The sequence below is a fragment of the Dendropsophus ebraccatus genome, chromosome 9 (assembly GCF_027789765.1).
Source record: "Dendropsophus ebraccatus isolate aDenEbr1 chromosome 9, aDenEbr1.pat, whole genome shotgun sequence".
In the NCBI taxonomy this organism is placed as follows: Eukaryota; Metazoa; Chordata; class Amphibia; order Anura; family Hylidae; genus Dendropsophus; species Dendropsophus ebraccatus.
This window is the reverse complement of record NC_091462.1, coordinates 106,605,612-106,630,112: the sequence shown is the minus strand read 5'-3', so window position 1 is coordinate 106,630,112 and position 24,501 is coordinate 106,605,612. Positions and strand designations below refer to the sequence as shown.

Genomic DNA, 24,501 nt, shown 5'->3' with positions numbered 1-24,501 from the left:
ACTGTCTTTCGATCGGTCCAACTGAGCGTTCAGATGCTGATCGCGAGAACGAGTGGGGAGAGGATCGGGCTACAGCACGTCCTCTCTCCACTCTGTGTACACAGCAAACCTTTTTTTTTTTTTGATTGAAAATATCTTTATTACAATCAGTCGTCGTCAAGCATACATAAACTGCGACGCATCGCAGCCAAATAAATAAGACAATACATACTCAGCGCAATGGTACAACATACAGAACAGGCTCCCTCCGCTATACATCATACCACCCGCTACACTTACATTCCCGTATTCTTAAACATCCTAATAACAACAGACAATAAAACAATACAGACAAGTGATGGGGTAAGGGGGGTGGGAAAGAGGGGGATAGGGAGGGGAAATCACAGGCCCAAAGCTTTATTGAAAGACAACACAACACAAGGGGAGAGGGGGAAGGAGAGGGGTATCAATCAGGGCCGGCTCCAGCTTTTTGTGGGCCCTCGGGCGACAGAGCCTCGGCGGGCCCTTTTGAGGAGCAAATCATGGAGAGACAGGTGAGGAAAGATTTGCAGCAAAAGAAACATGCGGCTGCTGCATATCTTTCTCCTCCTGTATCTCCTCATCTCTCCTGCATGCAGCTCCTGCTGTGTGTGTGTGTATGTGTATATATACAAGCGCACACACACAGAGCAGGAGCTGTATACAGGAGAACTAGCAGCACCAGCATGATTATATATATATATATATATATATATATATATATATACATGGTGAGACCCCTAGTTCTCCTATATACATGTCCTGCAGTGATATACAGTGTATATATATATATATATATATATATATATATATATATATATGTACACACACTGAACATCACTGCAGGACCTGTATATAGGAGAAATAGGGGTCTCACCATGTTTATATGATAGAGACAGAGAGACAGAGAGAGATAGAAGATAGACAGATAGATAGATAGATAGATAGATAGATAGATAGATACAGATATCTAGTTGTTTTGTGTATAGAGGTCCTGCTGTAACATATATATATCCTGCTGTAATAGATATATATATTACAGCAGGACCTCTATACACAAAACAACTAGAAACCAGCACATACAGAACACTTAGTTTGCAGAGCCTACCGTGCTGCCCTCTATCAGGTCAGGTGTCCGATCACATGACCCGTGACATCATCAAAGGTCCTACACACTCAAAGGTCCTTTCCTACTCGGCTGTAGGGAAGATTTGTGAAGGAAGACAGGTGCCCGGGGGCCCCAGTATGTATCGGCGTGGCCCCTAACTGTCACATGCGGCCTCTAAGGGCCCAGTCCCCTTTGTTACTACACTTTTTTTTCTTTTTTACTAACAAAAAAATGTAGTAACAAACGGGAGTGGGCCCCTAGAGGAGCTGTGGGCCCCGGCATTTGCCCTAGTTAGCCGGGTGCTGACGCCGGCCCTGGTATCAATCCTCTTCCTCCTAGTCCGATCTGTCCATGATGGAATAGTCTCTGAGCAAAGGACATCCTCTCCTTCTTCAAAATGAGGCGGTTCCTGGCAAGCCATATAGCGTCCTTAAAACAGTTCATAAGGCGCCAGACCTCCCGGGTTGCCTCATCACCGAAATTCCCAGGGAACAGGCCGTACAGCACCGCGCAGTGCGTTAGCCTGTTCCTGGGCACACTGTCGCTGAATTCAAGTTCCAGGGCGTCCAACAGGCCCTGAGCAAATGGACACTGCCAAAAGAGGTGCAAAGATGTTTCCTCCGTGAAGGGGCACCGACTCCCCATACGACCCTGTAGGTGAAAAAATAAATGCGCTATAGGAGTTACAATAGGACCATTTTAAATATGCCTATTTGCCAAAAAATGTTTTAGGGTGCGTTCACACCTACAGGATCCGCAGCAGATCTGCAGCAGAAAATACGCTGCGGATCCGGTAAGAGTGAACATACCCTTACTGCTAATAAAAATAGTAAAACGTTAGAAAACCTAGTAACCATGCATATCGCTGTGTTCAGACCGACCTATAGAATAAAGAAAAATGCCAGTTTTACCGCAAAGTGGATTACGTAAACATGGAAGCCCCCCCAAATTTGCGGAATCGCATTTTTTGACCCAAGTCCACCCCATAAATAATATTTTAGGGGTTCCGTCATTCATTTAATGGTAGGTTGAAGGATGCCATTACAAAGTACACTGCTCCCGAAAAAAAACTAGCCCTCGCATGGCCCTGTAGGTGGAAAAATTAAAGAGTTATGGGTAGAATATACGTGCGTATATTCGCGGTTCGCACTACGGACGGACTCATACGCAGTGTGAACATAGCCTATGTGTTGATATTTTATCGGGTTCATCTTTTGCAAAGAGGAAAGTGAGGATTTTAGAAGATTGTAGGCAGGAGAAAATGTTAAAGCCCTTGTTAGGGCTACTACACAGCACAGTATATAGCTGCTCCCATTATAGTGGAGAGACTGTCTAGCAGCATATCATATAGTGACACAGTGCTGTAAAACCCAGGTTTAAAGGGAATTGTGCTTGGAGGGAAATCTGAATTGTCCAGAAAGGCAGAGGAAAACTTGTAGGTAAAAATATAGTGTATTAATTCTTCACAAAGGAGGTACAAAAAGACACATGAGCAGGATATCAATCGTAAGAAAAATAAGGCAATAGTCTTACAAATAGCTTAAAAGTGTCTCTGTGGTTGTAAGTCTCAGAGTCCCAAAAATGTTGGGGATGTAGTCCATTTGCAATGGCGACTGAAGATTTGGCTTGAGAACAAAGAACTTCCTTTGGTGAATTCCTGAGGTGGGGGTAGATGGATCCCAGATGTGTGGAGGAAGCTTCATTTGCAGTGATGGTATACAAAAGAACCCCAACCAACTAAATTACTAAGTTTATATATCCTCATGGACGGAAATATATATATACTAATGACCAAATATGGTTACACCAAGTACAACTTATATCCCAAACATGGTATACTGGCAAAGCTCCAAGTGGATTGGTCAAGCTGGACATGTAGCTTTATCTCACTATGATCCATACATTGCCCACGTGACCATCTAGACACGACCATATTAGGACTTCCAGTCGTCCACCATTTTATAGGTCAGAAAAGCACTAGATGAAAGTTCAGCCCTATACTCAATATGAGAGTGGGGAAGAGAAGGAGACTGGAATACAGGGTTTGTATGATCTGGGATGATAATAATTTGATTCCACTAATGCCAAAGATAATATGATCCATTCAGCCATTAATAAGGTTAGATGTTATAGATGGGGTTACAGGTTATTAGTTTTTTACACACAGACAGTCTTGCAGATTAGAATTCTGCTGCGTTTGCTGCTGTGACATATTGAAAAATGTTATATATACAGTCGTGCCTTGGATTACGAGCATAATTCATTCCAGGACCATGCTTGTAATCCAAATCCACTCTTAAACCAAAGCAAATTTTCCCATAAGAAATCATAGAGATGTAGACAATTGGGTCCCCACCCGAAAAATAATGATTCAATATTCTGAATAACATGTAAAACAAACATTCAGAAACAGCAGAATATGTGATATTATAAGTTACTGTACAGTAATGGAGAGGATGGGAAACACAAGGGCGGACAAAGACTGCAGGGGGTATGAAGGAATGAGCAGGGCAGATGTGGGCACATACATACAGCGCTCTCTGTCCGGGGAGAGAGGGGTTACAGCTATGGAGAGATTACCTCCACAGTCCTGTCCCCTGATGCAAGCCCCAGCTTGAACTGAATCTGCTATGGTTTGGAAGGTGAGGGAGACTTCCTGGGTCAGAGTACAGGGCTGTAGACCCCACTATGCAGACCATGCTGCTCCTCAACTTGCGCTCCCACTCAGTACAGGGAGCTCTTAAACCAAAGCAATGCTCTTAAACCAAGTCACAATTTTGAAAAACTGTGAGCTCTTAAACCAAGTTACTCTTAAACCAAGGTACCACTGGTGGTGCCTTGGATTAGGAGCATAATTCGTTCCGGGGCTGTGCTTGTAATCCACTCTTACACCAAAGCAAATTTTTCCATAAGAAATCATAGAAATGCAGACAATTGGTTCTACACCCCAAAAATAATAATTTATTATTCTGAATAACATGTAAAACAGATTAAACAAACATTCAGAAACAGCAGAATATGTGATATTATAAGTTACTGTACAGTAATGGAGAGGATGGGAAACATGCAGGGAGCATGAAGGAATGAGCAGGGCAGATGTGGGCACATACATACAGCGCTCTCTGTCCGGGGAGAGAGGGGTTACAGCTATGGAGAGATTACCTCCACAGTCCTGTCCTCTGATGTAAGCCCCAGCCTGAAGTGGATCAGCTATGATTTGGAAGGTGAGGGAGACTTCCTGGGTCAGAGTACAGGGCTGTAGATCCCGCAATGCAGACCATGCCCCCCCCCCCCCAGTACAGGGAGCTCTTAAACCAAAGCAATGCTCTTAAACCAAGTCACCATTTTGAAAACCTGTTAGCTCTTAAACCAAAACGCTCTTAATCCAAGTTACTCTTAAACCAAGGTACCACTGTATATATATATATATATATATATATATATATATATATATATATATATGTCACGTATCCCCTATTGCAGTAAGTAAAAATTGAAAACACCTACCGTTTCTGCAAAAATTGGTGTACTTCTTTTGGGGTATTAAAGTGACTCTGTACCCACAATCTGATCCCCCCAAACCACTTGTACCTTTGGATAGCTGCTTTTCATCCAAGATCTGTCCTGCGGTCCGTTTGGCAGGTGATGCAATTATTGTCATAAAAATTTACTTTTAAAATTGCAGCTCCGTGCCCTACGGGCGTATCTGTGCCCTAACTTTGCACCACCCCCTCCATCCCTCCTCCCCACCCTCTTCATCATTAGGAATGCTCCAGGCAGATTGCCTATTATTCACCACAGCACATGGGCTGGATCATTAAGACACCTGTGCAGTGTTCAAACAGAAGTAAATGTTCCAGTGGCATTCCTAATGATGAAGAGGGTGGGGAGGAGGGACGGAGGGGTGGTGCAAAGTTAGGGCACAGATACGCCCGTAGGGCACGGGGCTGCAATTTTAAAATTAATTTTTTATGACAATAACTGCATCACCTGCGAACGGACCCCAGGACAGATCTTGGATTAAAAGCAGCTATCCGAAGGTACAAGTGGTTTGGGGGGGGGGGGTCAGATTGTGGGTACAGAGTCACTTTAATCAGTCGCCATAGTCTGCTGTGTTGTGCGACATATTGAAAAATATATATATATATATATTTTCACATTTCGCCAATGGCTGTACGTAAAAGTTGAAAACTCCCACTATTTCTGCCCAAGTTGGCGTATTTCTGTTGGGATATTAAACAGTCACAATAGTCTGCTGTGCAACATTTTTTGGGGAAAAAAAATATTATATTGTCACGTATCACAGCACAGTATATAGCAGCTTCCTTTGCATATTACAGTGACACAGATAGCCAGTTAGTCAGTCAGTCAGTAACACAGCTGGTTGTTTGGGTTCATTGCCTGATAACGATTCTGCGCCTTTCACCTCTGGCCTGTCGACATAATGAAAAACAAAGATATAGAGTAAACGGCTAGTATACAGCCATATACCTGTATACTAATCATATATCCTATTTAGCCATATAGCGGTCAACTTTGGCCTGTCGTCATTAAAGAGGATGTACCACCCGGTACATCCTCTTTAACCTGAACCCACGGATTGATCGGCGCCAGCACGGGGAAGCCGGTGCCACGGTCCTTTTTCGGACCGCCGCTCGGTTCCCGTGCACGGCGCCGTTCGATCCAGCGGTACCGGCCGCTGCTGAAGCACTGGAGGTCGGCCGGGCCGCCCCCAGTGGGAGGGAATTCCGTCCCCTGTATGACGCGGCTCCATTCATTCTAAGCGATCGATCGATCGATCCGTGGGTTCAGGTTAAAGAGGATGTACCAGGTGGTACATCCTCTTTAAAGTCCGACGAAAATTTTTATTTAAGTATTGTATTGCCCCCCCAAAAGTTATACAAATCCCCAATATACACTTATTACGGGAAATGCTTATAAAGTGCTTTTTTCCCCTGTGCTTACTACTGCATCAAGGCTTCACTTCCTGGATAACATGGTGATGTCACTTCCTGGATAACGTGGTGATGTCACTTCCTGGATAACATGGTGATGTTACAACCCGACTCCCAGAGCTGTGTGGGTTGTGGCTGCTGGAGGATGATGGCAGAGGGATGCTCAGTGTCCCTCCAGTGCCCTGTGTCCCTCAGTGTCCCCCTGCCATCATCCTCTCCAGCAGCCACAGCCTGCACAGCTCTGGGAGTTGGGTCGTGACATCACCATTTTATCCAGGAAGTGACCTCACCATGTTATCCAGGAAGTGACATCATCATGTTATCCAGGAAGTAATATCACCATGTTATCCAGGAAATGACATCACCATGTTATCCAGGAATAGAAGCCTTGACGTAGTAGAAATCGCAGGGGAAAAAAGCACTTTATAAGCATTTCACATAATAAGTGTATATTGGGGATTTGTATAACTTTTGGGGGGGGCAATATAATACTTTAATAAAAAATTTGGCTGGACTTCCCTTTTAAGAAAACTTGTGAGATAGTGTATACAGCTGTATAAAGCTAGTATAGAGCTGTTTACAGTATACAGCTAGATTACATAGAGTATACTAAGAAAAATTGAGTTATAGTGCACTCCACTTCATAGGCATCAGGAGAACACCCTCAAAGGTGTGGGACACTTTCATGGCACCCCCTGAGGAAACTTCCACAACTCTGGGGCCTATTGGGAGCAGGAGGGAGAACCTGGCCAACTCCCGATCCCTCTTTGCCCCACAATGAAAGGGTGTCTAAGCTGGACACGTGGCTGGAACTGTACCTCTAGGCCTAGGAGGTGCTGGCCTGCCCCGCTGCCAGTGTTCTCTTGGAGGGGGTATTCAGCACAGCCGGTGGCATTTTCACCGATAAGCTCAGCCGCCTATCAACTTACAGTGCTGCCAGGCTGACATTTATCAAAATTAACAGCCACTTGAATAATCCAGACTTTGTATCTGTAAGGGTGAAAATTAGTAAAACATGAAGTGCCATGTGTGTTCTCAAGCTCTGACAGACTATTCCAATGCACCCCTATCTACCCAACAAAGTGTATTAAAAAAGCATGGTTCAGCTCATTTTCTCCTCCTCAACCTCCAGCTTAATGGGCCATTAACACAAAACAATTTTAAGACAAAATGTCACAAGACTCAACCCAGGGGTGTCCATTTCAATGCTTGGAAGGTTGACCTAAAGGGACTCAAATTCAATTTATGGAAGGCTCAACCCTGGGTTCAATTTTATTTTTTTTTAAATCAACTATGCAGAAACGCCACTTGTGGAGACAGGTCAGAGAAGATGGAGTAGAAGAAATCAGTGACTGCATCCTGTGAGCCGAAGATAACACAATAACTTTGTAAGTTACTAGACTATACAGGGCCGGGACATGACCCCCCCCCCGAAGTTGCGGTAATTGACTTACACATTGCGGGTGCATGAAATTGCTCGAATTCTGAGAAGATTTTTCGAGGTTATACGCCGGAAAATACGGTATATATAATCTGTAGCATTTAGCATAATAACCTGAGGGTTCCTCTTGTATTAGGTATAAAGAACAATGTCTGAACACTCAGAACAAACAATAAGACGTCTTCTTACTTTAATCTCACATAGAAGAAAGTGCACATACAGACAACGTGGATACAGCAGTAATGGTTTCCCGTATTGTAACTGAGCAGCACAGACTCGTGTCTCTCCAGGCCTCATATAAATATCAGACCTTTCCTACAATCTAACCATTGATGTGACTTTGTCTGTAATTCTTTGAATTTCTGGTTAAAACCTTTAAAAATAATTTACATGATTATGGTTTCTTCTCTAGGTGATTTCTAAGATGTCCCTCAAGATATTGTTAAACACCTTCCACATTCAGGACATGAAATGGCTTCTTTCCTGTGTGAGTTCTCTGATGTTTAACAAAATGTGATTTCACAGTAAAGCGTTTCCCGCACTCCAGGCACAAAAATGGCTTCTCTCCGGTGTGAGTTCTCTGATGTTCCACAAGACTTGTTTTACGACTAAAACACTTCCCACATTCAGGACATAAAAATGGCTTCTCTCCTGTGTGAGTTCTCTGATGATTCACAAGATCTGTTTTATGGCCAAAACACTTTGCACATTCAGGACATGAAAATGGTTTCTCTCCTGTGTGAGTTCTCTGATGTGACACAAGTTGTGATGTCTTACCAAAACACTTTCCACATTCCGAACATAAAAACGGCTTCTCTCCTGTGTGAGTTCTCTGATGTTCCACAAGAGTTATTCTATGACCAAAACACTTCCTACATTCAGGACATGAAAAAGGCTTCTCTCCTGTGTGAGTTCTCTGATGTTTCACAAGATCCGATTTATGACCAAAACACTTTGCACACTTAGGACATGAAAATGGCTTCTCTCCTGTGTGAGTTCTCTGATGTTCTGCAAGATTTGATTTATGACCAAAACACTTCCCACATTCCAGACATGAAAATGGCTTCTCTTTTGTGTGAGTTTTCATATGAGCAATACAATGTGATTTCTTACCAAAACACTTCCCACATTCCATACATGCAAATGGCTTCTCTCCTGTGTGAGTTCTCATATGAGCTAAAAGATTAGATTTTTCTCTAAAACACATTTCACATTCCAGACATGAAAATGGTTTCTCTCCTGTGTGAGTTCTCATATGAGCAACGAGATGTGGTTTCTGACCAAAACACTTCCCACATTCAGGACATGAAAATGGCTTCTCTTCTGTATGAGTTCTCTGATGATTCACAAGAACTGATTTCCGACCAAAACACTGTCCACATTCAGGACATGAAAATGGCTTCTCTCCTGTGTGAGTTCTCTTATGTTTCACAAGATCTGATTTTTGAGCAAAACACTTTGCACATTCAGGACATGAAAACGGCTTCTCTCCTGTGTGAGTTCTCTGATGTTCCACAAGATTTGATTTCTGACCAAAACACTTCCCACATTCCGGACATGAAAATGGCTTCTCTCCTGTGTGAGTTCTCTGATGTTGCACAAATCTTATTTTATGACTAAAACACTTTCCACATTCAGGACATGAAAACGGCTTCTCCCCTGTATGAGTTCTCCGATGTTCCGCAAGATTTGATTTCTGACCAAAATGCTTCCCACATTCAGGACATGAAAATGGCTTCTCTCCTGTGTGAGTTCTCCGATGTCTACCAAGATGTGATTTCTGACCAAAACACTTCCCACATTCAGGACATGAAAACGGTTTCTCTTCTGTGTGAGTTCTCTGATGTTCAGCAAGATATGATTTATGTCCAAAACACTTCCCACATTCCGGACATGAAAATGGCCTCTCTTTTGTGTGAGTTTTCATATGAGCAATACGATGTGATTTCTTACCAAAACACTTCCCACATTCCACACATGAAAATGGTTTCTCTCCGGTGTGAGTTCTCTGATGTTTCATAAGATCAGATTTCTTACCAAAACACTTTCTACATTCTGGACATGAAAATGGCTTCTCTTCTGTGTGAGTTCTCTGGTGTTCCCCAAGACTTGAATTTAGCAAAAAGGATTTCCCACATTCCGGATATGATATTGGCGTTTCATCTGTGTGAATTTCCTCATGAATGGAAACATCTGATTTCCCACATTCAGTTTTAGGAAAAAGATCATGTCCAGGGGATCCTCCCATCCCATCTTCCCCTGGAAAAAGAAACAACATTTACTCCAAACAACAACTTACGGTAATTTTTGAACTTCAATATAAAAAGAAAATCAATAAGCAAAACACAATAATATTAAAAAAAAAATCAGGTACCTACAGTCAGCCAAAGATTTTTTAAATATAATATATTTGCACAAACTATTAACCCCTTAAGGACCCATGACTTACCGGTACTCTAATAGGTCCAGAGGGTCTGTGAAGCCAGATCACAGAGCACGAGGATCGGCAGCTATCAACAGCCGGGTCCTTGCTGCCACAGGCAGGCAGGCTCTATGTAATTGCAGGTAACACTGATCAATGCTGTGCAATGGCATAGCATTGATCAGAGTCTGTAATGTAATGGTGGGAATTGATGATTTCTTTATTAAATTTTATATTAAAAATTTTTCTTATAAAAAGTGATCAATTAGTCCGCTCTACACAAATATTATACTAATAAAAACAAGAGATCAAATTAGACTAGAAATTAAAAACTAGAGATTAAACTCTTATTATGGGATGGGATTTTTTTATTATTAAAAAAAAAAAATTTTTTTTTTTTACACACACTGTAACTTTTAGTCCCCCTGAGGGACTTTTATTACTACACTGATCTATCACAGAGATCAATGCAGTATATACATACTGCAATGATCAATGAAATCAGTGCTCCATTGCTGCGGGCTGCTGAAGTCCAGAGCAATCAAACACCGAGCCGGGATCAGCGTCACTGCAAAGCTGAAGCCCAGCTGGGTAAGGGGCCTATTCCACGGAGTGATAATTTTCCGGCCGATTATCGCTCCGTGGAATAGAAGCAACGATCAGGCGATGATCGTGTCATCGGCTGATCGTTTATTTACGTGCAAATCTAAAATCATCAGGCACCGACCACGCATCGCTACGTGGAATAGCGGTGCATGGCGGGTGACCGATGATCTGACCAAGAGCATACTTTACCTAACCATGCTGCAGGGCATCTCCTGCGCTTCTTCTCCCGATCCCGGGCGCAGCAGCAGCTTCGGATCAGCCTGTCTGAGCTGACAGACCGCTCAGCCAATGACTGGCCGCGGTGGTCGCTCCGAAGCTGCTGCTGCACACGGGACCGGGAGAAGGAGCGCAAGAGGAGCCTTGGACCATGGTTAGGTAAAATATGCTGTTTAAACAAGGGCTGCAAGGACATCGGTATTGATGTCCCTGCAGCCCTCGCTAAACGATTATTAGGCTGTGTAATAGGCCCAGTAAATGAGCGTCGATCTAGCAGATCGGCGCTCGTTTACATTATTGATCGGGCCCCCATCGGCCCGTGGAATAGGACCCTAAGAAGCAGGGACCTGTACTATTCAAAGCTTCTGGGCATGCTCAGTGACCTTTATAGAGGTCATTCTACAGGGAGGGGGATGCTGATGATAAGGAGGACACTGCTGGGAACTACTCTGGGAATCTAATCAGGAGTCTGTTTATATAATGGAATAACTCTCACCATTCTCTGACGCTGATATGGAGTTCTCAGGTAAACACATGGTTCGGCCATAACTTTCCTGCAATGATCCCACAATACGGACCTGAAAAGAAAAACCAAAAAACAATAAGAGTCAATTATTTTTTATTTAAGCCAATTTTAAATCTCCTCCAGGGGCGATCACACAGGAAAAACAGTCACATCTACATCTACAGAAATGCGTATGTTATTGTGTCACATGAAATGATGGGAGCCGATCCTGAGTAACATATAATAACATTATATACCACAGCTTTTACAGTAAAGAAGCCTTTTACCGCCCCTGGAGATATGACCTTCTTTCCTCCGCTCAGTGAGTCCTCACTTTTTCCTTACTATGAAAAGCAGCTCCCAGTATTTCCTGTACATATTTAGAAGTCACTTATCAGGTTGTGACAATATAACGCAGGAGTTAAAGGGGTACACCGGCGAAAAAAAAAAACAATGTCAGAAACTTATACAGATTTGTAATTTACTTCTATTGAAAAATCTCTAGTGTTCAAATACTTATCAGCTGCTGTATGTTCTGCAGGAAGTGGTGTATTCTTTCCAGTCTGACACAGTGCTCTCTGCTGCCACCTCTGTCCATGTCAGGAACTGTCCAGAGCACCAGCAAATCCCCATAGGAAACCTGGACAGTTCCTGACATGGACAAAGATGACAGCACAGTGCCAGAGTGGAAAGAATACACCATTTCCTGCAGGTCATACAGCAGCTGGAAGTACAGGATAATAAAAATACAAATGGTTACATATGTTCTACTTATGAGCTTAAGAGTCAATGTTACCTCCTAGTCAGAATAGTGTGAAGAAGAGGCTATTATTCACCTATCAGACAGCTGCAGGGTGGTAGGTATTTGGCAGAAGAACAATATATCTATGGCTCATCTATAACTATGAGAAGACCTTAACTCTTTAGAGGCCAGATAAAACTTTAGCTTTTCAGGATACCAGAATACCTGTGTCTTACTCTCACACTACAGAATCTTCCAATAGATGACAGTATTCTGTTAGCTTTAGACGCAGCTGACTGGCATTGTGCTCTCTTGCGCATTTACACTGCAGAACTTTACATTTATCCACAATGAATCTATAGATCTAAGTGCATGTCTAAAGGGGAGGAATTTCCCCACAATCCTTTGTGAAACCAGGAACAATTTGTAGCCCCAACCTACCACAGCCACCACCAGATGATATACAGCATATACTGCACGGCTGCTTTACACCTATACAAAGCTATGGAGGATTTGCACAAACATCAGCAGCTTCATGTACCTGATCACCCAGTGGGATATCTTCCTCCTCCTCCTCCTCTTTACACTCCTGGGGATATACAGGACGGGGACATCTCTCTGCTGGATTTCTACTACTGGATCCATCTATAGGAAATAATCACAGTGACTGAATACATTGTATATATGTGATGATCAGATGATGGAGGATCCAGTAGATCCATTACCCTAGTGTTTCCTCTTACCTGGTGATGTGAGGGGCGGCTGATCCTCCATCATGACGTCCGTATACTGATCCTTGTGTCCTTCTATATACTCCCACTCCTCCATGGAGAAATAGACAGCAGCATCCTGACACCTTATAGGAACCTGACACAGACAATGATACAATTATCCTCCAGACCCCTCACCTCTTGGTGTTACTGTATAATGTCCCAGCACTCCCAGCAGCATTGCTCACCTCTCCAGTCAGGAGCTCAGTCATCCTGGAGGTCAGTGCTAGGATCTTCTGCTCATGTTTCAGTGAATGATGTGGAGGCTCGGTGATGGGGCTCTGGCTGCTGCTCCAGTCTCCTGACCTGTCACCAGGGGGCGCCACACACTCACCAGGAGACTTCTTCACTACTGTGTAATCCTGTGTATGGTGACACTGATCACTACAGAGAGACTAACAATCCTTCACCTTTAAAAATCCTTTTTAGTACCTTTTTATTAAAAGGGTTCTCCACTCAAACATAACTTTTGATATGTTGCTGCCCACAATGAGACTAACAATTCCTTCCATACTTGTTATTATCTATTCAGTCTCTTATCCCCAGTTCTCAGCTGCTGCTTTCTGCTAAAGACGCAAAAATCTGTGTGTGAGCTTTTCTCTCTGTCTTTCCCTCCTCCCCCTCCCTTCTGGGACGGCTGATGTAATCAAGTCCCTCACTGGCTTTATCTGCAACATTGTAGTTTCCTTGTAATGCTGGGAGAGTGAATTACAGAATAACACTTCCCTGCATTACAAAAATGCTAGAGTGTTGCAGATAAAGCCTGCCAGGGACTTGTTTAGATCAGCCGTCTCGTATGGGAGGGGGAAGGAAGTATGGAATGAATTGTTAGTCTCACCATAGGCAGCAACACGTCAAAAGTTATGTTTGAGTGGAATACCCCTTTAACCCCTTCATGATTAGCAGTGTTTTAGGCGTTCACAACTAAGTGAAAGGTATCTTCAGGTGTTTTTTTTTTCTTTCAAATCAACTAGTGCCAGAGATTTGTAATTTACTTCTATTAAAAAATCTCCAGCCTTTGAGTACTTATCAGCTGCTGTATGTCCTGCAGGAAGTGGTGTATTCTCTCCAGTCTGACACAGTGCTCTCTGCTGCCACCTCTGTCCATGTCAGGAACTGTCCAGGGAAGTAGCAAATCCCCATAGAAAACCTCTTCTGCTCTGGACAGTTCCTGACATGGACAGAGGTGGCAGCAGAGAGCACTGTGTCAGACTGGAAATAATACACCACTTCCTGCAGGACATACAGCAGCTGGAAGACTTAAGATTTTTTTTAATAGAAGCAAATTACAAATCTCTGACACCAGTTGATTTGAAGGAAAATATTTCTTTTTGTGAACAACCCCAATTTTGGGATAATCTCAGTAAAACCAGAAGAATGAGAACAGAGTCTCAGGGGAGGTGTACAGCAACTATATATCCTGATCCCACAGACATGGCAGCTGCAGTAGCTGGATGGAAAGAGGAGGGGTCTGGGTGCTGCCAAGAGAGGTCTGATAGGTGATGATGTCATCCTGTAGGTCACAGAAAAAAGAGATGATGGTTGACCTCAGGGAGATCAACCAAAAAACACCACAGAGACCGCATCACAGGTCTCGACGTGAGAGTATTCTAGGACATTGCCCACTGGGAAATCAAAGCCCGAAACCTACTCCACACTGATCAGGGGCAAATACCCCGAAACACCTGTCTGTGGATGGATACCTTGCTTGTGTGGTTTCATTGACTGGAGACATTCCTTGGCTTGGTTGTTCCTTCCCAGAGGGAAGGTCTGGCTAGCTCACTACGTTGAGACCTGTGATGGTGTCTCTGGAGTGTTCTTTTGCATATTTGTAGTTCACAGGAAGTCTGCTGACCCAGGACTGACTACTTCCTCTGACACAGTAAACACTGTGATTTTCTCTAGTGATCACATGACCCAGTAACAGTAATGAAACACATGGATGTAGCTGTGCTAGTATGAAACGGATGGCGCTGTAAACCTAGTGATGGTGAGTTCGCTTTATACGGCCAACTGGCGCATGGTACGGCTCTGCAGTCCATAACGTAACATAGAGTGGCCGCCATGTGACATCATGTGATCCTCTCACCTCTCCGGTTATCCAGTAGATTATCTGTACAGTGAGGTCTAATATCCTTCCAGCCACGTGGTCTCTGTCCTTGTCCATCCTCGGCCGGTCACTGACCAGAAGCTTCATGTTCTATTTAAAAACAAGTACAGGATTTCATAGCTGAACATGGAGTCATCCAAGATTAGAAGTCTTCCTGACGTAACTCTGCTTTCCCTGCTAACTACCACAGCCACCACCAGATGATATACAGCATATACTGCACGGCTGCTTTACACCTATACAAAGCTATGGAGGATTTACAGAAACATCAGCAGCTTCATGTACCTGATCACCCAGTGGGATATCTTCCTCCTCCTCCTCCTCCTCTTTACACCCCTGGGGATATACAGGACGGGGACATCTCTCTGCTGGATTTCTACTACTGGATCCATCTATAGGAAATAATCACAGTGACTGAATACATTGTATATACAGTGAGTCCAAGAAGTATTTGATCCCTTGCTGATTTTCTTTGTTTGCCCACTAATAAAGACACTATCCTTCAGCACTTTTAATGGTAGATATATTCTAACATGGAGAGACAGAATATCAAGAAAAAAATCCAGAATATAATTTTAAAGAATATATTTTAATTAATTTGTATTTCAATGAGGAAAATAAGTATTTGATCCCTCTTGCCAAACACACTCAATACTTAGTGGCAAAGCCTTTGTTTGCAAGCACAGCGGTGAGACGTTTGGGGGAATTTTGGCCCACTCTTCTTTGCAGATTCTCTCTAAATCATGAAGGTTGGTGGGCTGTCGCTTGGTAACTCTGACCTTCAGCTCCCTCCATAGATTTTCCATCGGATTGAGGTCTGGCGACTGGCTGGGCCACTCCATGACCTTAATGTGATTTTTCTTGAGCCAATCCTTTGTTGCCTTTGCTGTATGTTTAGGGACGTTATCATGTTGGAAGACCCAACCACGGCCCATTTTCAGAACCCTGGCAGAGGGGAGGAGGTTGTCCCTCAGGATTGTGCGGTACATGGCTCCATCCATCTTCCCAGTGATGCGGTGAAGTAGCCCTGTACCCTTGGCAGAGAAACACCCCCAAAACATTATGCTTCCACCTCCATGCTTGACGGTGGGCACAGTGTTCTTGGGGTCATAGGCAGCATTTTTCTTCCTCCACACATGGCGGGTGGAGTTGAGGCCAAAAAGTTCAATTTTGGTCTCATCTGACCACAAAACCTTCTCCCGATAACTTGGTTCATCTTTCAAATGATCATTGGCATATTTGAGGCGCGCCTCCACATGTGCTCTCTTCAGCAGGGGTACCTTTCGGGCACTGCAGGATGTGAATCCATTGTTGTGCAAAGTGTTGCCAATTGTTTCCTTGCAAACTGTGGTCCCAGCTGCCTTCAGGTCATTTGCTAACTCCTGCCGAGTGGTTGCAGGGCGATTTCTGACTGTTCTCAGCATCATTGCCACCCCACAAGGCGAAATCTTCTTTGGAGCACCGGGCCGAGGTCTGTTGATTGTCATGTTATACTCTTTAAACTTTCTGATAATTGCACCAATAGTTACTACTTTCACATCCAACACCTTACTAATCTTTTTGTAGCCCATTCCAGCTTTGTGAAGGTCAACAATTCTGACTCTGAGGTCCTGTGACAGCTCTTTGGTTTTACCCATGTTGGAGACTTGAAATCTGTGTGATCTGTCTGATTCTGTGGACAGTTGTTTTTCACACAAGTGATTAGTGAGAACAGGTGGCTTCAGGTCAGGTAACAAGTTGATTGGGAGTGTCTAACTGGTCTGTAAAAGCCAGAACTGCTAATGAATACTAAGGGATCAAATACTTATTTCACTCCATGAAATACAAATCAATTAATATATATTCCTTAGATTTATTTTCTGGATTTTCTTTTTAATATTCTGTCTCTCCATGTAAGAGTACATCTACCATTAAAAGTATAGAATGATCATGTCTTTATTAGTGGGCAAACAAAGAAAATCAGCAAGGGATCAAATACTTCTTGGACTCACTGTATGTGATGATCAGATGATGGGGGATCCAGTAGATCTATTACCCTAGTGTTTCCTCTTACCTGGTGATGTGAGGGGCGGCTGATGCTCCATCATGACGTCCGTATACTGATCCTTGTGTCCTTCTATATACTCCCACTCCTCCATGGAGAAATAGACAGCAGCATCCTGACACCTTATAGGAACCTGACACAATGATACAATTATCCTCCAGACCCCTCACCCCTACTGTATAATGTCCCAGCATTCCCAGCAGCATTGCTTACCTTTCTAGTCAGGAGCTCAGTCATCCTGGAGGTCAGTGCTAGGATCTTCTGCTCATGTATCAGTGAATGAGGTGGAGGCTCGGTGATGGGGCTCTGGCTGCTGCTCCAGTCTCCTGACCTGACACCAGGGGGCGCCACACACTCACCAGGCAGCTTCTTCGCTACTGTGTAATCCTGTGTATGGTGACACTGATCACTACAGAGTGTCTCACAATCCTTCATCTTAAGACTATGTTTACACACTGTCTTTTTTGGCCATTTGACAACAAGCAACATCAGTTTCATTTTTGCACTTTTATTTTTTCCTCCTTGTGTTTATCCCCCATGCCTCTGCCACCTAATTTGGCCTTAAATCAACTCTGTACCCACAATCTGACCCCCCAAACCACTTGTACCTTTGGATAGCTGCTTTTAATCCAAGATCTGTCCTGGGGTCCGTTTGGCAGGTGATGCAGTTATTGTCCTAAAAAACAACTTTTAAACTTGCAGCCCCGTGCCCTACGTCCGTGGCCTAGATTGTGTATGCATTAGGCTGGCACACCCTCTCTGTCCCTCCTCCCCGCCCTCCTCATCATTAGGAATGCCCCAGGCAGATTGCCTACTATTCATCAGCTGTGTACGCCCGGCACATGGGCTGGATCGTTAAGACACCTGTGCAATGTTGAGACAGGAGAAAATGTTCCAGTGGCATTCCTAATGATGAAATGGGTGGGGAGGAGGGACGGAGGGGTGGTGCAAAGTTAGGGCACAGATACGCCCGTAGATGACGGGGCTGCAAGTTTAAAAGTTGTTTTTTAGGACAATAACTGCATCACCTGCCAAACGGACCCCAGGACAGATCTTGGATTAAAAGCAGCTATCCGAAGGTACAAGTGGTTTGGGGGGGTTAGATTGTGGGTACAGAGTCACTTTAAAAGGAACTATCAGCAGGTTAGATAAATCTAAGCTGCTGATAGCCCCCTTTTGTGCAGGAGGCACCAAGGATGAAGGTATGGCTCTTACCTTCATCCTCGGCACTGTTACCATGTAGTTAGCTGTTCACTCCTTGGTCCAAAAAAACAAAAACGTAAAAGTGAAAATTGCCGCCTGGTCATTAAAGAGTAAGTATCAGCAGGTTTTACTAATCTTACTTGCTGATAGCCGCAAGAGGCGCCAAGGAGGATGGCATGTCTCTTACCTTCATTCTTGGCACCGTTCCCAGGCAGTAAGTCTTTTACTCCTCAGTCCAGTAAGGCCGTTATGAGCACTGCCCGCCCCCAGAGCGCCGTTCCATCCATTCTAAGTATTATCAGAGGGGGCTGGCCAGGGGTGGGCCAGATTGGTGCTATGGGGGTGGTAGCCCCGTCCCGTGCAGGAATACACTTTAAATTGCACGGGAACGGCACAGAGGATGAAGGTAATAGAGAGCTATCAGCAGGTTAGATTAGTGTAGATTGGTCTTTTAGGACGGGATTTTTATATATTAAAAACTGTGCTTTTTTTCACTTATTTGAAGTCCCCCTGGGTAAATTCTTTGAGCAATGCCATGACTGCTTATAGGGGTCAATGCAGAATGCACCAAATAACATTAAAGGGGTACTTTAGCAGGAAAAAAAAATATTTCAAATCAACTGGTGTCAGAAAAAGCCAGAGATTTGTAATTTACTTCTCTTAAAAAAACAACTCGTCTTCCAGTACTTATCAACTGCTGTATGTCCTGCAGAAAGTGGTATATTCTTTCCAGTCTGACACAGTGCTCTCTGCTGCCACCTCTGTCCATCTCAGGAATTTCCCAGAGCAGTAGAAAATCCCCATAGAAAACCTCTCTTGCTCTCCAGATTGGAAAGAATACAGCACTTCCTGCAGGACATACAGCAGCTGATAAGTACTGGAAGATTGGAGATATTTTAATAGAAGTAAATTACAAATTACTTTTTGGGACCACTTGATTTTAAGGAAAGTGTTTGGGTTTTTTGCTGGAGTACCCCTTTAATGAAACACATGGATGCAGCTGTGTTAGTATAAAATAGGTGGCGCTGTACACCTAGTGATGGTGAGTGCGCTTTATAGGGGTAACTGGCACAAGGAGCGGCTCTGAAGCCTATTAGTAACCATAGAGTGGTCGCCGTGGTGTTAATAGAGATAAAAGTGAGGTCATGTGATCCTCTCACCTCTCCGGTTATCCAGTAGATTATCTGTACAGTGAGGTCTAATATCCTTCCAGCCACGCGGTCTCTGTCCTTGTCCATCCTCGGCCGGTCACAGACGACAACCTCTATATTCTTGTAAAGAAAAAAAAACTGGATTTTATAGCTAAACATGGAATAAACCAAGATTAGAAAAACATGTCTGCTTGCAAAAAAAAGCGCCACACCCGTCTTCAGGTTGTGTGTGGTATTACAACTCGGCTCCATTCACATCAGTGCAACTAAGCTGCAATACTGCACACAGCCTGAGGACAATAGTGGCGCTGTTTCTGGAAGAAAGCAGATGTGTTTTTCTTAGGCTACGTTCACACAGAGCAAAAGGAGCGGATTACGCAAGGAAATATTTCCGCCTGAAATCAACTGACACTGAATTCCGAGCAGAATATAAGCAGAATGCAAGCAGAATCCCTGCGTATTCTGCTAGGAAAGTGTTCAGCTCGTAATCAGCTCTTGACAAATTCAGCGCGGAATACTCGAGGAATCCGCGCTGAATCCGCATGCATTCAGCGCTGAAATTCAGCGAGTATTTGGTGAGTAAACTAGACTATACCAGAACATATACTAGAATCCTCCTCCCCCCCCTTTTCCCCATTTCCGCGCTGATTCAGCGAGTAATTTCCGCTTGTATTCCGCGCTGAATCCGCGCTGAATCCGCGCTGAAACAGAAAATCAGAGCCCCATTGATTTGTATAGGCTTCCGCTAGCGGAAGAATGAACATGTTCATTCTTCTGGCGGAAAGCGGATTAGTTCAGTGCGGAAATTCCACTGTGTGAACTGCAGAGCAGAATTTCCATTCAACACAATGGAAATTAGCTCTGCACCTATTTTAACGGCTGAAATTTCAGCGCTGATTCAGCGCAGAAATTCAGCTGCTTTTGCTCAGTGGGAACGAGCCCTTAGTCTGAGTTCATCTCTTTTTTGGGAGGTGGAATCCTAGCTTTTTACTATCATAGTTTTTTTAATGGGTAATCCATCAGCCGGGTTGTGAATTTCCCCCAGGATGTGATGTTGCAGGAAGCTGGGGGAAAACGAGTTTCTGCCTATGTCAGAGAGCTAGTGACGCAGCTCTGGCGGGGCACGTGGACGTTAAGTATACCCAACCCCTGCCTGCACAGGATTTTTATCGGACAGACTTTATTTCTTGGCGGACTTCTCCTTTAAAGTTGTTATTCTTTCTTAGTTTCATGTGGCTTACAGCGTCCATTACTAAGCTGGGGCTTAGCATTAGCCCATAAAATGGCCAATGCGCCTTATTACTCTAGTACCCACCACCACAAGGGTACTGGGGAGAGTGGATTATCAAAAATGGCTCTTCACACCCTGGTTTTGTCAGGATATTATTACTTAAAGGGTATGTCCACACTACAGAATCCAGGCGGACGGTGGAATCTGCCAAACTATAGTATGAAGCCTATGGGACCAGCAGAGATGCATGCAGCCGCTTGCCATAGTGTGGACATACCCAAAGGGGAGGCCCAGCGCTCTGGGGGCGGGGCAGTGCTACAAACAGCCTTACTGGACAGAGCCCAACAATAAACTGAAGGGGAACGGTGCCGAGGATGGAGGTAAGAGACATAGCTTCCTCCTCAGCGCCCCGTGCTCTATAGGGACATATCAGCAGGTAAGAGTCATCTGACCTGCTGATAGTTCCCCTGTAACCTGTATCTGGCTGGTTACTAAATATAAGGGGCCCCCATTTCCCACAATCAGCCAGATACAGGTAAGTTAGTGGGGAGCGGCATTTATATTGGTCCTCCCCAGCGTATAGATTCCGCCTGTTACCACAGACCCCCATTTCTGACAGTCCAGGGCCCCTCTGTGCTCAGGACTATGGGCAGTGACTAGTGGATGAGAGCTGTGCCCATGTGTACAGCCTCACTGATGGAACATGTGTAGTACAGAGGCTACAGAGGAGCCCAGGAAGTGTCAGGGACATCAGGGTGTGAGGGGGAGAGCTGCCCCTACTTCTCCAGGTACTGACCCTATGGAGCTCCAGTCCAGTCCCCTGCAGCTGGCCATCACAACCCTCAGGGTAGAAGAGAGGCTGCTATTGTAGAAAGTAGAATAAGAACCGGCTAGAATGTAGTTGGTAGATGTGGGTCTAAAGGACCTTTGATGACGTCATGCCCATGTGACCAGTCTCATGTGTGGGAGGAGCTATCTTCCCACTACTGTTTCCCGGGCTTTTTATGAGGTGGCAGCTTAGTGAGTGTACAATCAGCAGGAGGGAAAGCCAGGTGGAGTGCAATGCTCTGCAGGGTGAGGGGTGTGTACAGGTGGCAGGAAGCAGCCTGCTGTGGGGGGAAGTACAAGCTGTGAGCTCCCCCATGTGTGGGTGAGGGACAGTGAGCAGTGCAGACTGCAGCATGACTGATTATTACATGGGACTGTGTGCTGCATGTGGCTGAGGGCTGGAAGATGTGTATTTATATGGGATCGTGTTGGATGGACTGAGGAGATGCTGTTACATGGGACTGTGTGTTGGACGGGCTGAGGAGATGCTGTTACATGGGACTGTGTGTTGGACGGGCTGAGGAGATGCTGTTACATGGGACTGTGTGTTGGACGGGCTGAGGAGATGCTGTTACATGGGACTGTGTGTTGGACGGGCTGAGGAGATGCTGTTACATGGGACTGTGTGTTGGACGGGCTGAGGAGATGCTGTTACATGGGACTGTGTGTTGGACGGGCTGAGGAGATGCTGTTTTCATGGGTTTAGGGCTGGGCAATATGGCCAAAGAAATAAATCTTGATTTAGGGTGCCTTCACACCTACCGGATTCACAGCGGATCTCACTTCTGCGGATTCGAAGCGAGAACCGCTGCGGATCCGGTATCAATTCACCCCTATGATAGCACATATTTGCAGCGGGATTGACATACCGCTGTGAATATGTGCTTTAACTCCCTGGTGCCCGCAGCCCCGCCGTCGCATCCCCCATCCCCGGCGGCGGCACATCCTCCCCCCCCCCCCCCCCCATCCCGGCCACATTCACCCATCAGCCCATCTCCGGCCCGCCGCCATACATTACCTGCTCGGCGGCGCGGCTGCAGTGAGGCTCCCGGCTCCGGTCCCGCTTAGCTGATCTGAGCGGGACCGGAGCCGTCAGCCTCACTGCAGCCGCGCCGGCAAGCAGGTACTGTATGCTCTCGGCGGCGGGCTGGGGGTGGGCTGATGGGATGTGGCCAGGATGGGGGGGATGCGACGGCGGGGCTGCGGGCACCAGGAAGTTAAAGCACATATTCACAGCGGTATGTCAATCCCGCTGCGAATATGTGCTATCATAGGGGTGAATTGATACTGGATCCGCAGCGGTTCTCGCTTCGAATCCGAAGAAGTGAGATCCGCTGTGGATCCGGTAGGTGTGAAGGCACCCTTAAAACTTTTTTGGGGATGATTCTCTTTTATATCTCGATTTATTTATTTTTTGCTAAATAAATAACATATTTCTATCTGCAGGATCAGATAGGTATAGTGGATAAGGGGTGTAGTAGTAGTAGTAGTACAAGTAAAGATGAGGGGTGTAGTAGTAGTACAGGTAAAGATGAGGGGTGTAGTAGTAGTACAGTGTTAAGGTTAAATTTATATGTTGACCTCTCTCTATGGAGAGAAGCCAAAAACCCAGGTAAAGGATGGTTTTTTAATTATATCTAGAGTTGGAATCCTGCAGTATTACCAGCTCGTTACTTATACGTCATGGACACAGATAAGACAATGTATCATGATTATAAGCCTGGAGAAAATGGCCCAAGTTTTATTATGGTCATCACATTTTATAGACAGATAAAATATAGGGTGGTAACAAATGCTAATAAGACATAGATGAGGCGGTGCTAGTGATTTAGATATTCAGTCATGCGCAATGGCATCTATATTAGTATTCATTATTATTATTCAAAAAGGTCAAAAAGGTTAGAACAATACATTCTGTGCAAAGATACTTTTTCATGAATCCAAGAGCACAATGTATTTGTTTTCCATAAATTGTTTATAGATAAGTGTCTCTGGGTCCTTGGGGATTGTGTCTACAAATGATAACTTTCCAGGAGTTGTTCTCATTGACGTGCTTCCAGCATTCCTCTTCTTCATCCAGAACATCTCTCTGTCACCCTCTGATCATGCTCTCATCACGCTCTGATCATCTCCAGTCTCTTAAGAGGGCAATATATATAGGTGTAGTCATATAGGTACGGTGCAGGTAGGTAAAATCGTATCGCTGGCCTTATCATTCCCCCATTTGACATCCGTGGAGCATGGATATGGTTCATCACTGGTGGTTGGGTCGTAGCCGGAGGTTTTAAGGACTCTACCCTCAGTCGCAGGTTGATCAAGGGACCACAGGTGAAAACATCCTCCAAGTACTAGTACAGCATCCAACCTCCAGAAATGTCCAGGCGGCACAGATTCAAGAGAACCGATAAGAGAAAGAAAGCATAGTAACGTTAGTCTCTTATATGAGGGTGAAGCTTCTTCCTGTTTGTCGAGGTTTTATACGAGAGAAAATACACATGAACACTTTTACTGAAAAACAGATCAGTATTATGCATAAGACCACTTGGAAGAGACCCTGAAGGACTCCCATTAGTTTAGGGGCATCACCATAGGATAGACAAAAATAGTACCATACATTTTATTGAAAGTTATAGATGGCAGAACAAACTTACAGCAGATGAGGTAGGTAGATCTGCAATAACCGAAAGAAAATACTAAACAATGGGTGAGTCTGTACAGTATACATCAATATACAGCTTAGTTACAACAAAACAAATAAAAGCTTATTATCAATACTCAAACAATCATATATATATGACAAATACCTCTCCGGATTTTATCAAAATAACCAAACCTTATTGTCTCATCACTACTGTCCCTAAGATTTGTCCCTAATCTTGACTACAGATGTAGCCCCCTTCTCTAGGTCCCTTTACCGTAGGACTGCTTTAAAGGTAAGACAATCCTCCGTCCCGAACCTAACCTAGTCTCCTGTCACTCCTACGTCGCCCTGTGACACTGAGTGATCAGACAATAAGTTCTTCACTGTATATAATAGACGTGACTCTATCACAAGGACTCTACCACTTAGGCATCATGTGGGTATTGGAAAGTCACAAAAACTAACTTTAAAAAGTTTCTGAAAATAAAAAGTTTTGATGTGAGCAAATCT

The 24,501-nt window shown here is 44.4% G+C and overlaps 1 protein-coding gene across 1 annotated transcript in view; it reads right to left on the bottom strand.

Moving 5' to 3' along the window:
* The window catches only part of LOC138801836 (zinc finger protein 850-like), a 44,381-nt gene extending 22,956 nt beyond the window's left edge, over positions 1–21,425 (bottom strand). The window contains exons 1-14 of the mRNA XM_069984936.1: positions 21,319–21,425; positions 19,301–19,411; positions 17,151–17,324; positions 16,947–17,070; positions 15,179–15,285; positions 14,873–14,983; positions 12,972–13,145; positions 12,757–12,880; positions 12,555–12,658; positions 11,263–11,344; positions 7,973–9,781; positions 7,011–7,071; positions 5,553–5,559; positions 1,595–1,777 (exon numbers count right to left, since the gene is read on the bottom strand). Of these exons, the coding sequence (XP_069841037.1) occupies positions 1,595–1,777; positions 5,553–5,559; positions 7,011–7,071; positions 7,973–9,781; positions 11,263–11,344; positions 12,555–12,658; positions 12,757–12,880; positions 12,972–13,145; positions 14,873–14,983; positions 15,179–15,285; positions 16,947–17,070; positions 17,151–17,324; positions 19,301–19,378 (3,138 nt within the window). The 5' untranslated portion in view covers positions 19,379–19,411; positions 21,319–21,425. The remainder of the gene's footprint in view (positions 1–1,594; positions 1,778–5,552; positions 5,560–7,010; positions 7,072–7,972; positions 9,782–11,262; positions 11,345–12,554; positions 12,659–12,756; positions 12,881–12,971; positions 13,146–14,872; positions 14,984–15,178; positions 15,286–16,946; positions 17,071–17,150; positions 17,325–19,300; positions 19,412–21,318) is intronic.
* Positions 21,426–24,501: the final 3,076 nt, after the last annotated feature.